Below are 16,734 nucleotides of genomic sequence, written 5' to 3'. Positions count from 1 at the left end.
CGAACAGTACGGCACAGCGGGCCGCGGGGAGAGCTGCCCGGGGTCTGGGGAAAACTTTGCGAGGGCGGCATGTGTTCGCGGATTTTGGCCCTTGGCAAAGTCGGAGGGAAGGGCTGTCCCGAGCAGCTTTGGATGCATCCAGCCTTGGAGTGCTTAAGGGCAGGCTGAGGGGGCTCTAAGCAGCCTCAGCTGGCAGCAGTGTCCCTGCTGTGGCAGGGTTTGGAGCCGGGTGAGCTTTAAGGGCCCTACCAACCAAAGCCATTCTATAGTTATAGGATTCAATGATAGTTGAAGTCGAATCTTCCTAAAGAAAAAAGTTGATTCAAATTTCGAGTCATGACCCCCCGAGGCTCAGCAGCAGTGATCCCATCCCATACACACACAGCACAGGAGAGATCCAGAGGTCCGTCCTGACTCTGTCACGCAATCGCAGAACCACAGGGGTGTGAAGGCACCTCTGGGACTATGACCTTCTTCTTCTGGCCCATTCTCCCATGTGTCATGCCTGTAGAAACAAAAGAAAACTTCACTGTTCTTTTTCTATGCAGCCTCGCACAGTATTTTCCTCATGTTCCATACAGTTTAGATGTTAGTTTAAACATTTCCATGATTCCTCTCTGCAGTAGGCACACAGGAAACGGCCCTAGGAAAAGCTGCCAACGGTTGGTCTATAAACACAGTTTGATCCGTATCTTTGAAAATTGTTTCCATTCCAAGCAATGGTTACAATGCACTTCTTCTTGTTGGCAGCTAGATTTTTTTTTTTTAATCCCTATGCATCCTGTATTTGCCCAACAGAGGTAGCATTGATCTCACACACACACACACACAAAAAAAAAAAACAAACCAAACCAAACCAGAACAACTCTCACAGATAAAATAACATTAAGGATCTGGCTGGAACTCACTTGAACCAGTGCAGCAGGAGTCAAAGCCCAACTTTTTGTTTCCGGATCAGCCCATTTTGTTCAGGAGCTACAGAGCACACAGTGCAGAACGTGATTCGCTTCAGCAGGCCCTGTACAGAATGTGAAAGTAACTTCAGTGGGATGGGAACAGAGCTTGCACCGACTTGAAGAGCTCTCACTGGGACACTGACAAGCATTCAGGACTGGTTAAATACAATGTGACTATAAACAAATAGCAGGCTGCATTTTTCTGTACATGAAAAATGTTTTTAACAGTTATTGGTTTTGTTTTTTTCCTCCATCACCAGACCAAGATTTTGCTAATCAATAAAATCTCTGAGCACTCCAGTTACTGAAAACATCTGCCTTTCTGACATCCAAATGGACCGAGGCAGCAGTTCCATGGAAGTTATTGGCCCCTCCTGCCGCTAATGGCAGCATGCATTATCTCCATCCTGCAAAGCAGCCGATCTTCGTGTGCAGACAGCACTCCAGCCATCCACATCTTTGTTACCCCCAGACCTGTTCTTGATCAGCCAGATGAGGCACCCCAATGGCTCCCAGGTTTGGAATACAGCTGTTTATCTTCTTACAAGGACAAACCAGGACACTAATGCATTTATATTCTAGACCTGAGTAGCCTGCTAGATTAGAGGCCAGACAAAACCAAAGATGTTCATTACCAAACTGGCTCCACCACTGACTCCCTCATCTCCGGCCCCATTTGAAGTTAAGGGTGCACTATTTAAAAGCAAATTTTAGACTTCTAGAGCAGCCAAGTATTTGGCTCAGACCAGTGACTCTCTCCTCAAGCACATCCTTGCCAAAAATCTCCTTAATCCAAAAAATGCATTAAGAGGCACCGCTGTTGAGATCCCATACCCAGCACAGGTTTTGGCTGGCAGCCACCAACTGCTGGATGCTCCCAGGAACACAAAGTCTGCCAGCCCACCCTGTGACACTCCTGTACTGCCAGTAGTCTGCTTGTCCTGTTAAGCTAAATTTAAAATTAAACAGGAAAGAAACAAGAAATTATTCAAATAGTAGTGCGATGAAAATATTTCAGTTCATAGCTGAATTAGGCAGCTGGAATATTCATGGCTCTGCCTTCTGCACTTTATTCAAACAGAAATGCATCAGAAGCTCAAGCTCTTTTTTGTATCCTGCACTTACTTTTTTTGAGATGATGTTTGTCTTTTTAGGAAACACGCATTAACCTCCCAATGAGCTTTTCAAAGCATATCACTGAACTTCAGCACTGTCATTACCACCTCTGCAATCTTACAGCATGAGAGTGCTATTGCAGGATGCCAGTCCCCCTGAAGATACGCTAAAAATACCAAAGTATTTTGGCTAACAGGAAGCCAAGGCATCACCCACACAGTAAAAATAGTAGGTGTAACAACCATCATCACCATAGCCTTCTCCTAACATGGAGACAAAACCAACAGATCAGTGACATTCCACATGGGTTGAAGTCAGTGTTAACACTGAAGACGAGAATGTCGTATGGTCAGGAAAAAGATAAACAAATTCAAATTTGTGCTTTAAACACTAGAAGAGCCTCTTCAAAGGAACTTAAAATACTAAATAACCATTCTCTATTTTATACTATATGCTTCTGGCTGGGACTACATTTGTAAGTCACAAGAAAGCATTTTCCTGCTGGTTCCACCTCAAGAAGAACAAAATTCTCAGCAACGTGCTGTCACGAAGTCATTGCCGTCGTTCAGTTTCTCACAGTATTTGCGTACTAACCCAAACTTAGAAACTCATCTCCTAAGCAGCCATGAAGGTGCTGAGCTGTGTCCTAGAGCACTATCTGTTGACATTGAGCAGGAGCACAGGACAGGTGGCAGACCCTCAACTCTGTAGGGTGCACCTACCATAAATGCTGCTATGTAGAGTGCCCTAAAACTGCTGCATATACAACACGTATTTAATTTAAAATCCTGCAAAACTTAGGGAGTAAGAAAAATATCTTGGATGGTTTCCAGTTCAGACTGGGAGAACACGTTTAATGAACATGTTCTGAGGAGAATCCCCTTTCTTGAAGTTCCTTTTTTTCCACTTCTATCATTAGAAATAGTAATTTTTATTCAGTCATCAGCCTCAGAACTCTGAATTTCAACTCTGAATGAAGTGTAGAGGGTCCAAACGTTATAAAAAGGAAAGCCAGTATTTAAGAAGAGAAGTGGAATGGTCCTTAAATTAGAACACAGATCCTTTTTAAGAACTTTGTATACTGTGTTGTGCTCAAAAATCCATAGTTATAATCTCCAGATTTCTGTAGGTTTTCACATCTTCAAAATAATTTTATCATTCATAAAAAACAAACACCTTTATATATTTGCATATGTGTTTGTTTCATCATAGCTACTCTGTATGCCGCAAAGCCACAAAATGAAGAAAAAAAAAAGAGCCAGAGAAACCCTGTGGAGTTTTATAGATGAACCACTCTCTTCTGTCTCTCCACTGTGTGTGTAGCAAAGGGAGCAGACAATGTAGCTGGTAGTGAGAAGTGATTACAATGAAGTCTGTGCAGGTGTTAGTGCACTCACACCCGGTTTGTTTGCAGAACAGAAGTACCACTTCAGTAGGGCGACTGAAAACTAGAAAAGTAACTGAACCCTGGGTTTGTTATTGGTGTTTTGATTTTTTTTCCCCTCATTTCTTTGCATCTCCTGGAGCGTACCTACCAAGTGGAACAGAGAAAGATCTGTGTTTCTCAGGAGAAAAAAAGCTTTCCTCCTTTAGGCCAGCCACAGTGAAGCACATGTTTTGACCTGATGGGCTTTCTTGACTTGTAAAGAGCAATCCAGCAAAGATGAGTACTTCATCTCACTGACTCAGGCAGGGAAATTCCCTCATTTGCAAACCTGCCAGGGTTGCTGCTTACCATCTGCTGACAGCTCGCTCCCAGCTCTCCTTCAGCACTATGATAATACAAAAGGCAGTCACACAGCTGCTTACGGGGAGGTATGTGGCCAAGCTTCTTTTAATTCTTTGTGTCCCTTACAATGTTTGTTCTTTGGCTTCACCCTTGGTAGACACAACAGAATCCAAGAAAATTGAGGTGAAAAAATACATTTATAATCTAATCTGTGCTCCCTTAATCACAAATCTTGTCTGCTCATGTTCAGGCCAATCTAGTTTTAAGTGCCCCTTACTGACAAGCCAAGCAGCCATGCAGTTAGCAGGTATTTCTAAACGCGTAAACCTGATGTTGGTCAGTTCTTCTGTCAGTCCTGGCACCCAGGACATGTCAGTGTAGCATCTCACCTGTGCTCTGTGCCCCTTCACTGGTCACACTTGCAGAAGACTGTCCGGTCGCATCCTTTCTAGGCATGGCTTGGTGGGCTATTTTGGATTAAACTTGGCAAAATTTGGCTGATTTAAAGTGCACCGCAAGGCCTGAGCCAAAACAACAGCTCAATGTGCCCCTATTATGGGCCACAAGTTCTTGCCTCCTGACACTGATGTCAGCGGCAGACACAGGCATCGCACTTGGCCCAAACTCACCTCAATGTTTGACTTCTTTGGCTTTCCTCATGGCTGCTATCAAAAACAGCTCTTGAGATGGAAGTGCTGACAGCCACCTTGCCCCTCATCCAAAGCAGGAGGCATCCTATAGCATGAACATATCTGAAATGCCACCTTATCTTCCTTGAGGTAGAGTGTGCATTACAGCATGACATGTCAACAGGCACCACCAGACTGAGGGGCAGCTGAGAGGAAACACAGAGTTATCCCAAGAGCAGCAACCAGGAGGGAAAATAGATGTCACTGATTGTTCTACGAAAAGCATTTATGGAAAAGGTGGTACGTAAGAATTGTCTAAAATCACATAGTAACTATGTAGTATATTGATTCTATATTCAATAAGTCTCGTTAAGCCTGTGGTTAAGAGGTGGTAGTCACCATCAGGCAGCAGTGCACGCATGTATGGCAATGTAGCTTACATCTGACTGCATGATATTCTTCTAAAATGTGTTGCATAGAAAGGGGTGTATGTGACTTCTACTTGTGGCTGTGCCGTGAAGCCCATGGCATGGCCCTGCGCAGCATATTTTCCCACCCTGCACTGCTTGTGGCAGTTTTGGAGGAGGAGGTGGGACTGGGCACCGACACACTGACTGCCGGTCCATCCTGCATGCCTTCCTTCCACATTCCAAGAATATTACCAGGGCAATAAAATAGATATTTAAATGTAATCTAATCTGTCAAAAAATTTTAAAACAATTCATTTTGAAATATTTTCTGAGTGAGAGCAGAAAGTCTACGCATCTCAGGTAATTTCAAGTACACTGAAAGGCTTCTGTGCTTCCTGTAGCTGGCCCACACAGTGAGGGTACTCACTGGAGAAGGTTTGGTATTGAGAAGTGTGAGCTATTGAAAATATTCAAAATATTTACATTCTTTAGTGGATAGAAGCACTACTTTATCCTAATCTCCTCTCTAATTGCTCCCATCTCCAACCATGGCACAACCTCACCTGGTAACCCCTGCAGCTCCACAACACAGAACAACAGTGGCCATTCTGACAATTAATAGTTACTAGATTATATCCATACTGCATATTAGATTATTCCTTATTTAATCTTCCTCCAACCTCTCTTCTTATCACAAAAACCTTGTTGCCTAAATCCCATATTCTTCTGCAGAATAAAGATCTAGCAATACATAAAAGTCCAAGAATATAAAATTAGACTTCTGAGCTTTTTATGTTTATCTGTATGATCTGAAAATGTTTGATCTTGTTTTTTAATCTGTTATTGGGCAGGTTTAACTTTGTCTGTTTCCAAGCACTGGTTTTATGCTCTGAAACATCATGTGCAAGGTCATTTTCAGTGTTCTCCTAGCTTTGCCAAATTCCCCTGTTTATATAAGGAAAAAAAAAAAAAAAGCAAAGCTAAACAGGATATGTAAGTATAAAAACAGAATTTGCATGGGAGGAACAAGGACAGAGGGAAGTCTGAAACTAAAATTACTCTGACTCGCTTTTTTAAATGATGTCTCCAAGGTGACAGAAAGCCCTTCATTGTGAGGTTTCTCATTTGTTTTGAACAGTTGCCAGGGTTTTGATCTCATTTTTAGTTTTGAAGACCTGAATGACCTCCTTTCTCCTCAAAATAAAAACCTCCAACCAAACACAACAAAACAGATTTCAACCACATAGAGGCTTCTATCTTCATGAACAACAACAAAGAAAGCTCAGGTCCCACTGCAAAGCTGCCAGTTTTAGCATCATTTGGAATAGGACTCTATCCAGCACATTCTAACCACGTGTGCTGTCTATCAGGTATCATGGCTACAATTCCTGCTCAGACCCCACTACATCAGCAGCCCACCTGAGTTGCCGTGCTGCCATATAGGCAGGGCCCTGTCTGGGCAGTGGCTGGCAGGTCAGCGCCTGCAGGCCTGGAAAGGGAAACATTGGCTACATACACAGACACATGCAAACTTTGCCCCCACACCAACAAGGCATTTCAGCCACGCTGCTGGAGCACTACAGGTGGCAACTCACCAACCACAGTTTCAGCGCATCAAAACCATTAGCACCATGTGTTTGCATTCAAAGCTCTCTTTGGCATAGTACATGGTTCTTCTTCAATCACAAAAACGATGAGGCTCAATTTCTTCCAGCTTCCTCCTACCTACATCCTGCTCTCACAGAGAACACTCTAAAAACCTGACTTGGAGCCTCCTTCCCCTTCTGCTTGTCTTCTGAAACACAGCAAGTGAGGCAGTGCTCTAAACCTGTTCTCTAAACCTCCTTTTCCTTTCTGCAAGTAATGAGGGCCCTTAAGTATTCACCTGCTCTACCCAAACAATCTCAGAGAACCGTACTCCCACCTTTACCTCTTTTCTCTCTCTTTACTTCCTTATTCTCACTTACTAAGTCACGTCTGATTTGCTGACCACTTTTGGGATAAGTACCAGGACAGAGTTCCACAGAGGACTTACTTGCTCAAAGTAGGGCCACCCCAGCTCTAGACCTCAGGCCTGCTATGCATTTCTTTGGCCTTAGAAGGGCTCAGCCAGGGATGCCGCCCACACCCTGGGTTCTGTCACCGCAGAGCAGCGTAGGCTGTTCACCCGCTGCCAGCTCTAGGTGTAAGCTGCAGTGCTGCCTCTTCCCCCAGGACTGGACAGGGTCTTCTGTCCTGTTCATCAGAGCAAGCTCTGCTTCTGCTACAGGAGACAGCTATAGTGCAGTTATCAGTAGTCATGACAGCCAGTTAGTTTAAGTGGTTTTAAGACCAGTCAGAATGGAGACAGGCTTACAACAGCACATGCTGTCCAGTGTGCACACGCAGACGTGTTGTCACACTGGCTGTCCTGAGAATACAACAGCTGGAAGTGAAAGACTGCTTACCGAGAGGCACATCCTTTGCTTTTGACAGATATGAGCCAGCAAGAAGTATTTAGGAAGCTTACCAGGAAAGGCACAGAATGCATCAAATAAAAGATGGATTCTTACCTGCCTGATTCCACTTTAAAGCAAGGAATGCTGGGTGAATTGTCTAACGAGGACACTAAGTGTAGTATCTGTATTTCTCTATGAAAAATACCTTTCTCTGCTTGGAAATAGGAGACACAAAAGGGAAGCTCCAAAGGTCAGCAGGGGTAAGCCTCCCAGTAACCTACAATCACAGTAATGAAAACCTATGTATCTCAGGCACTTTTATGATGTCTATCATGCTGGCTTGTACTCTCCCTGCCAGATTTGCATACAAAATGGATATTTTGGAAACGCATTCACAAATGTTACCTGAAATAGTTTTTCTTTGCCTGCCAGCAAAGAGCATCTGGAAACGATCAATCTCTCTCTTCACCTTGCCGAAATGTCCTCAGGGAGAAATTCATCTTTTAAGACAACTGCACGGCAAACAAAAAGTTTTTGCAAGCTTGCTAGATTAAAACTTGCTATAAGTTTGCCTGAGAAGAAAGCACTGGGAGGGGAAAGGGATCCATTCTTTCAAGGCATAATAAAACACAAATCACTTTCCTTACTTTACTGTTAGATGTGTAACAAGGCTTCAGCCACTATCACAAACCAGGTGCTCAGTGCCGTAGCCCTGTCAGTGAGTTCACATATCATTTGCTTCACATACAGCTGGTTTTCCATGGCCTGCAGTGGGATGCATGCATAGCTAACCTTCAAATATGCATATAAACTGCTGCAGCAATGAATGGCATGTCTAAGGAGAAATGCTACTAGACTGGGTACAATGGATAAGCAAGGATAAGTGCTTAAACTTACTCTAGTTTTCATTCTCCACCAATCCCCATGCTTAACATAAGAAACATTAACAGAAAAAAAACAAAAAAACCAAAAAAACAGCAAAAAACACAAAAACAACTTAAGGCAAGAATAAAGCTAAGTTTAGAAGGCAGTACTGGCACATTACCAAAAGCATAAAGCTTGGACCCAATCTGAATACAGTTGCATTTGCCTCAGCAAAGTTTATTTTGGGCAGTGAGGTGTGTCCTGCAGATGCTGCTGTCCACACAGCAAGCTGTGGCAACAGGAGCTTACTGGCTGGGGTTAGTATTGCACTTTTGAGGGACTCTCCCCATTGCCTTGGCAGCATGTGCTTTGGTTTTCAGAGAGCATCAGCTGCATCCCTTCTGGATGAAGCCCAAAGCAGCAGATGCACTCCAGGAGTGCCTTTAATGCACTCCAGCTGTGGCTGGTAGGTGGGCAAAGCAGAGTTAGCCTGCGGTATTCTTTCACATTACAGACACTCTCTTACTGTGCCAAATGACTTACTAATGTAAATGTAGCCACAGATTGAAAAGCACCCAGTAGCATGATATCAGAAATAGAATTAAAGTTATGCCACATATAGCTTCCCAACAACCCTATGACATTGACTAGGAGGATTAGGAGGACCTGCTTATTCTGCAGTAAGAACAGAAGAGCTGGTTATTTAACAAATAAAACTCATATGCAATGTAACCATGGGAAATCAACAGCTTTTCAAGATGGAATTGACTTTCTGAAATGAATTAGCAAGTACCAGGAGAGATAGTTTCCCTACAGCTTTTATTTCTGGTCCTTAATGCTTGAGTATGATATAAACAGCACCAATGGAAAATGCTATAGAGTTACTTACGAATTAGTTCTATCTGTTACTAAATGTGATAGCTTTTCAGGAGGATTTCTGTGGAGCACTATAAAAATGTGTGGGACATTTGCAGAATGAGAAAAAAAGAAAAGAAAGAAAACAAGGTCTGCATAATATTCCCTGTGTAAAAATGACTGCTTTGAGTTCCTCCGTATTGCCTGCTGAAGGCTGAATTTCAGAGGACACAGTGACGCACCTGTGTCACATCCAGCAGCAGACCATGTAGGTATGCATAGAGCTATAGGGGGTACATTCAACTCATGGTGACCTTTGCCTTTAAGCACATCTCATCACATTAGGTGTTTCCACAGCAAACAAAATAATTAACTTCCAGCTTTGTATTGAAAAATTAAATGAGGTCTTCTAATTAAAAACCAAGCACACACAGTTTGTCAGTTCTTAGGACCTCCATTTCTTGTCTTGTATAACGGCTATTTTTCTTCATTCTTTTTGTAGACTTCAGGAAGAAAAAAGGTTGCTTTTAAGGGCTACTCTGTAAGTAAATTGTAGGACCTACCTGCATTCAGTCCTGGCTACTTATCCAGGTACAGCAGCAATGCAGTCCTCAGCAGAAGCCTGCTCCAAGGGAACATGGATACTATGCATTACTAGGCTGTTTTGACTACAAAAAAATGCCCTTGGGAGCTGTATCTTCTGCTAAAATTCTGTCATTGACTTTAGAATCTTTATTTGACATATAGGAATTACATTTTCTTCGGCTATGTTACAACTAGAGAACTGAGAAAAACCTGAGATAAATCATGTTTGATAATTCCAAATGTCATCCTCAGCCACTTACACCTGTGCTTATGTATAGGAGTCCCACTCCATAAATACAAGTCCATAAGCCACAGCATTACTTCAGTGGGTTTTATGCCTCTCAAAATGGAAAAGAAAGGTGTTACCTTTCTTGTTCCTCTGCATGTTTGTGCTGATTCCTACCAAATCATTAATCTACTAACTTGACAAAACTGGAAGAGGTGATGGTGTTCACTGCATTGCTGTCTTCCAGGGAAGCACTGTTTTCCAGCAGAGACTCCCATGGGAAATAGGGTAGGTAGACTGGGTGACCTCCAGGTGCCAGCCTTATTTCTGCAAGTTTTATGAAAGAAGGAAGAGAAAAAATAAAAAATGATGTAAAACTTCTGCTTAAAATTCAAGTTACAAACATGCCTGTTTTTCTTTGAAAAGCAAGCAGCTTATGACAGTGTGGAAAAATCAGGTGAGTAGAACATTTCAAATGTTCTGGCTCACTTTCTTACTTCCAAGTAACAGGCCGTGGTTTTCTGTTTTTCTTTTCTACTTTTACTTTTTCTTTTTTAATTAAAACATAGAAAAAGAGAACAACAAAACCTGAAACTAGCAGGTTGGTTCTGTGCAGTCTATAGAATAAAGTAGTGCTGCTCATTAAAGCAGCCACGATGCCAGCAGTTGGCAAAAGCTCCCTCTACTGGATAGGTACCTACATAGATACTTAGAAAAATATAAGTATGTAAGATGCCAGCAGTATTTTATTACAATGCCAGAGATCATGGCAACACGGCTTATTTAAACTGCCACAGAGATACAGCATATTTACAGCCATGTGATGATGCACCAAAGATCCTGTGAGAACACACCACTTACAAGTCACTAATGGCAAGCAAACCTCAGAGCTTGTACAAAAATCAGCATTCCTAGCTATTATACAGCATGCCTGCAAACAAGCTTTTGCTATCGGGCACACTGATGTTATAACTATGTTAAATTACCAGTCTTTGAAACATTTCAGACATATATAAATCTCTTAGTCATACAAGATACAATTCTATCAACTCAAGGCATGTCAGAAAATTTTTAACAGTGCCAGAAAATTCTAACAGTGGCCCACGTTCTGCTTCCCAAAGAAAAGCTCACAGTTGCTTTTGCTTTGAGCCTGCTGCTGGGCAGTGTTGTTTGGTTGGTTTGTTTTGAGGAGAGGTTTAACATCCTCTGGTAAGTCCTGTGGTTTCACTTCCTCTCCCCAATACTCTTTCCCAGACTTACTCTGTGTTAATCCATATACAGGGATGAAGAAGGTGGGAGAAGCTAAGCAAAGGAAAGGGAAATCAGTGTTTGCACCCAAGAATGGCTCATGCTGTTAGAAGGCAGCAAAGCACAAAGCACTCATGTTGTTGCTCACAGCCGCAGCAGAGCAAAGGTGTGATTAAACTTTTGAAGCTATCAAGATGAAAGCATTCTAAAGATGAAGGGCACTTCATCTTCTAAATGAAGAGCGCTGATAAAGGTATTTGATAAGGACCAAAAATGCTTATCTTCATTCACGGAATTCATTGCATTCTTTTGTCAATCCAGCCCCACAGGTCCCAGCTTCCCTGAAAATTCCAAATTTTTCATAGTGCCCTGAAGAAAATACTTTAAAGGAACCAGCAACAAAAAAACCATTCCAATCTGTGGTGCAACTTCCCTTTCCAAGACCAACTGATCTAAGCCCATATCTACCAAGGACACAAATTCGGCAGGCTCCAATGAATACCAGGTTGTTTCCTTTGACCAGTGATACCTCAGAGACTTAAAAGAAGAACTAGCTCACTAGAATCCCCATTCCTCTGTTATTCCCACTATTTCTTAGTTCCTCGTTATAGGACTTAACTAGCTTTAACAAAAGAATTCATTACTACCAAAAGGTTTGTATCATTTACTGAGACTCCCATGTCTCACTGGAAGCTTCCTAAACAACCAAACCATGGCATCTCTCTTGGTAATTGTCTGTATTTTGCCAATCACTTACTGTACAGAAATGCTGCTTTTGTTTCAGTCTTCAAGTTTTGACCAACCCACAGAATGCTTAGCTGCTCTCTGCCTTTGATTGCGTCACCTTTTAAACCTGACCTTAGCCAGAAAACATTGCTGGCAGGATTGGAGTTACATTCTTACTAAGGTGCCTCTCTTTGCTAAAAGATTTTCTAAACATATCCCATTTGGAATTTTAAGGAGTCTGTTAATCTGTAACGTTAAGCTGCTACATTCTTTCAACACATTGCTCCATTCCCACATTACCAAACGTCTGTGTCTGTATTAAATTTATTTACATTGAGTGACCCAAGCTAAAACAAATGGTCACAGGAACCTTTTAAGCAAAAGAAAACCCAAGTTGTATCCTGCTGGTGAGAGAAAGCATTACATCTTTTCATCCAAATTCTGCCACGATTTTGCAAGATTAGCAAACTGGCAAATGAGCTTCCTGTCACCAGAGAAAGAGCAGCCAGCCTCACACAGCTCCCGTTTCCTCTCCTTCACTGATTACAGGTTCGAGATAAACGTCTTTGAAGAACACACTGCATTTCACAGGATTCAATTCCACACTGGCAGCCTGAAACTTATCACAAAGCATTTGTAAATGAATCAGTTCTTCGATAGCGTTAGCATGCATGGAGCTTCCGCATAGGAACAACAAGCAGACTAGCAGGGTGATGCCTTGCAGCAATCTCTCCATCAGCACTTCTCAGGGGAAGCATTGCCTGCCATGGGGGCCATTATCTGAAACAGCTGTAGTTTTACATTGACTTGAATTTTTCTTCCCCAGATCATCTTTCCTTTCTTGGAAACCTATATTGTGTAGCTGCTATTATATCAGCATCTAGAGGCAGCACAATGTGTTCACTGCAAACAAATTGCCTTCCAGCCAACAGTTTTCTACTCGACAAAAATTTTTTTTAGAGAATTCAGAACGAGCTTGTAGTGATTTTTACTGCCTTTTTTTCTTTTCCCCCATTACACATAATGATCATCATTACATTTGATTCATCGTAAAAACAGTGAAAGGGGTGAGTTAATAGCAGGCTGAATTTCAAAGCCAATATTCCACATGTGTATGCGGAGGTGTATGTTCCCTGTCACTGTCTCCTCTTGAAAGACAATCCAGGACAAACTGTTCTCTAGGCAGACATTTCTGAGCTGAGCTATCAGTTTAAGTTTAGTAAGCACTCACTCATGCATTTCCCAGATCCCATTGCACAGAGGAGGCAGATTTTCTCTTTTAGCAGCCCAAACCTCATTTCACCCTTCAGCTTCTCATCTTTTCTCTTCAGCTTCTGAAACAAACTGGAAAAGCTTCTCATTGCTCATTTCTTCACACTTACCTCATCTCTTTTTTTTTTAAGCACTGCATCATTACCATTTTCATCCTGTTTTGGGAATCAGCATCACTCCTACTCATCCAAAAGGAGCACTGAGAAGAGCCTCTTTTTCCACTGCGTGTGTTGGATGTGCTCCTATAATCCCAAGGCTTGCTGTGACATCCTCCCTGGAATATGGACATCTTCAAGGAATCTGAACAGCAGCTGGTAACTTTGCAGCCTCACAGTTCTTTATATCATTGATACTTCATTTGTAATTCTGACCTGGAATTCCAACCCCAGACAAATATTATAATTTAGTTCACCACCATTTTTATTTAGAAGCATTGTAGAGTATCTGAGTAAAACTCTACTAATCCTCACAAAAATCAGTGAGCTTTCTGTCCTCTTCTTCCTCTCCTGGCTACCAATGGTGTTCTATCCAGCCCTACCCAGCTGCTTCAAACAGCCTCTTTGTACGAGATACAGATGCCATGCCTTTCTCCCTCCAGAGCGGAGTACTGCTCAGTAATTACCACACTACCAAAGCTAGTCACTAGAAACAGAACTCTCATTGCAAGCTTTCTGGGCTGTAGCCCCACAGACTTAACTTCCAAATGCCTCTCATTCTGAATTTCAGAGCCGTAATTTGCCTTTAGGACCTTAGCCACGCCTCGGAGGTCTGTAGTTCCCTTTACAACTCACTGAGGATACAAAATTTCCTTTAGACGATCTTAGTTACTCAGAAAAAACAAACACGTTGTCTCTGAGCACAGAAAGGTCAGTCCCCTCCCTGCTCCAACAGGGTGTCTTGCTCCAAACACCAAGTATATTGCATTATCTGAAAACAAAAGGAGTGATGAGCATGCTAACTTCCTGAGCAGCCACGCAGAAAGGCAGGGCACACAATGTGAGCACAAAAGCCTCCTTGGCCATGGCTATTGTGGGATTGCAACCTATTTCCAGAGCTAGTAACATTAACCTTCAGCTGTAACACACTTTGAGCAGCACTTCAGCAGCAGAGAGGCTTACTGCTGTGAGTCTTGAATCCCACACCTTATGTCAAATCCTTCAAATTTCAGTCATCTACTGCATTCTCAGCAGTATCAGAGATATCAGAAGATACAGAAAACTGACCAGAGGGAGCATTTTCATTCAGAGACACTGAATTCAACACATCAGGAAAACTATAATTCCTTTCTCTGTGAAAAGAGCTCAAACCATTTGATCTCAAACAGTAGTACATGATAATTGCAACTGAAGTAGATGACTGAAGCTGCATATACTCACTAATCACAAATATGCTTTTCCATACTGAGGTTAAAAGAATATATTTTAAAGATCACTTAAAAAGTATGAATATTACATACACATATGAGTATAAAATCTACCAAATTCAAGCTAGCTCAAGACAGAAGAAAAACGTAAAACACTGACATGCACACTGATTGCTTAACCACATAAACCTGTTTCAGTAGGCAGATCTCAGTGCAGATTTCTAAGGCAGAGATGCTTCAGCTGACAATAAACCTAGAGCAGCTCTCACTTTCCCCTCAAAGCCCATTGTTACTTTTTCCATATATACAGGCCCCAAATTCCATGCAGCAACTTAGCACAAGTGCAGTATGCACTGGCTCGAATACTATGAAAAGCTTAACTAGCATTAGCACTGAAGTAAATATAATTTGACAGTAAAGGCTCTGTCATAGCTTTAGCTTAATATTTCTCCTGTACATATCTAGTTGCTATTTTCAGTTTTTGGAAGAGTACATTAAATGCTTCAGTTCTTCTATCAGTTAGATTCATGTTTCATGATGTAGAACATACAATATCACAGCGATTTATCTAATATTAAGCTCCACTTTTAGGTCAATATTTCTGTTTGCAGTTGTGTATTTATTACAATCAAAACCCTGAGGATTGTTAAGTCTTCAGAAATACAGCACCGAAATGCATACAGTACAGAATTAATTGCTCCCACTCAACAGGCATGCAGTGCAACATTTATATCGCAGATGTTTTAAAATGTAGTTTTATTCCAGTGAATATCTTTACATAAATTTCAAAACAGCACTATTCAAACAAATCACAGTACAATACTTAAAGAATCTTTAGTATATGCTCCTTTATAAAAGGTTTTGACACAATGGAAAAATCAGTCAAGAAAAGCTCACGCTACCAGGTTTCTTGATAAACAAAATACCCGTGAATCCTGTACCCATGAGCAGAAGTCTCCATCACAACGTTTTAAGACAACCTCTTTAAATTAACAGGTTTAAATTTTGTTTAGCAGATGAGTTTCTACCACAACACTGTCCATTAAGTTTTGTGCTTTCCAAAAGGCAAGCATACTGCTGAAATAAAATTCCCTACCCAACAGGAGAGAGAAATTCAGTAAACAGGTATTTGTTCCACATTCCAGCAGAGGAATCCAAGTTCATTTAAATTCTCATTACACTAAAACCAAGCGTATTCTGCTTATACCTTCTTCCTCTTTGTCTTTTCCCCGGAGTCTAGTTTCCGTTTCTTAGCATAAGCTGGTTCATCATCTTTTTCATCATCTTTAAACAAAAGACAGAATTACTCAAAGTCAGCAATGCCATATTTTTGTGTTGAACACCATCCTCATCCCTGAACAACTGACTCAGCCACATCTGAGATGCCTTGAGAAAAGGCACAGGAATACTAACAAACAGCATCCTCATTTTCAGAATGTGGATGATATGTGGTCAGCACAGGAATGTTTTGCTGTTTTAACATAGCTCAACTGAGGAAAGGCTCTGTTATGGTAGACGCTGCGTAGTATCTGCTCCAAAAAAAAGTACCATTTGAATAGATAAGATAAAAAGCTGAAAAATATGTTTTAAGAAGTAAAAAAAAAAAAAAAAGAAGAAAAAAAAAGTCAACAGGGGAGGAAATTAGGAAAAATGTATCCTCAGGAAGAGCATTGATATACTGGAACAGGCTGCCCAGAGAGATGGTGGAGACACCACCTGTGGAGACACAGGAGAGGTGTTTGAAAAACATGGAGGTGTGGCACGGAGGGACATGGTTAGTGGGCACAGACCAACGGTTGAACTACAACGATCTATCTCAGTGATCCTTCTACACTCAGTGGTTCTGCAATTCCAATGATGGCCGTATGCTACAGGATACCCTGCAGCTGGGCACCAACCCGGCCGGGAGCCCCAGCAGCAGCATCAGCTCCCCTTGCCTGCCCTACCTGACACCGCGTGCTCCTCCTCCTCCTCAGGCAGGAATCTGGCTCTGCCGGCGGGCCGCGGCGCATCGTCGCCGTTGTCCTCGTAGATGTTGGACCACTTGATGGCCATGTCGACGGCGGGGGCCGGCGGAGGCTTCTTCTCGGGCGGGCTGTACACCTCCGGCGGCGGCACGGCGTTCATCTTCCACGCCTTAAACTCCTTGGGCGGCTGCGGGTGAGAGCAGAGAAGCGGTCAACCTCACGTGCCGGACCTCAGAAGCAGGCGGACAACGCGGGGCAGGGCAGGGCAGGGCAGCCCCTCCCCCGGGCCGTACCTCCTCGGGCGCCCGCAGGACGCGGCTCTCCCAGTCGATCTGCTTGTTGAGCGGGTT

At 42.4% G+C, this 16,734-nt stretch overlaps 1 protein-coding gene across 1 annotated transcript; it reads right to left on the bottom strand.

The window, feature by feature from the left end:
* Nucleotides 1-14,455: 14,455 nt before the first annotated feature.
* Nucleotides 14,456-16,734, bottom strand: C10H1orf52 (chromosome 10 C1orf52 homolog; the record flags this gene model as incomplete). The annotated part of the gene is made up of 3 exons (XM_010715996.3): nucleotides 14,456-15,701; nucleotides 16,364-16,571; nucleotides 16,678-16,734. Coding segments are annotated over 3 exons (348 nt in total), but the record flags the coding sequence as incomplete, so codon positions are not given.

This window comes from Meleagris gallopavo, chromosome 10 (assembly GCF_000146605.3).
Source record: "Meleagris gallopavo isolate NT-WF06-2002-E0010 breed Aviagen turkey brand Nicholas breeding stock chromosome 10, Turkey_5.1, whole genome shotgun sequence".
Taxonomy (NCBI): domain Eukaryota; kingdom Metazoa; phylum Chordata; class Aves; order Galliformes; family Phasianidae; genus Meleagris; species Meleagris gallopavo.
Note: the sequence above shows the minus strand (reverse complement) of the source record. Positions and strands in the feature narration are given on the sequence as shown.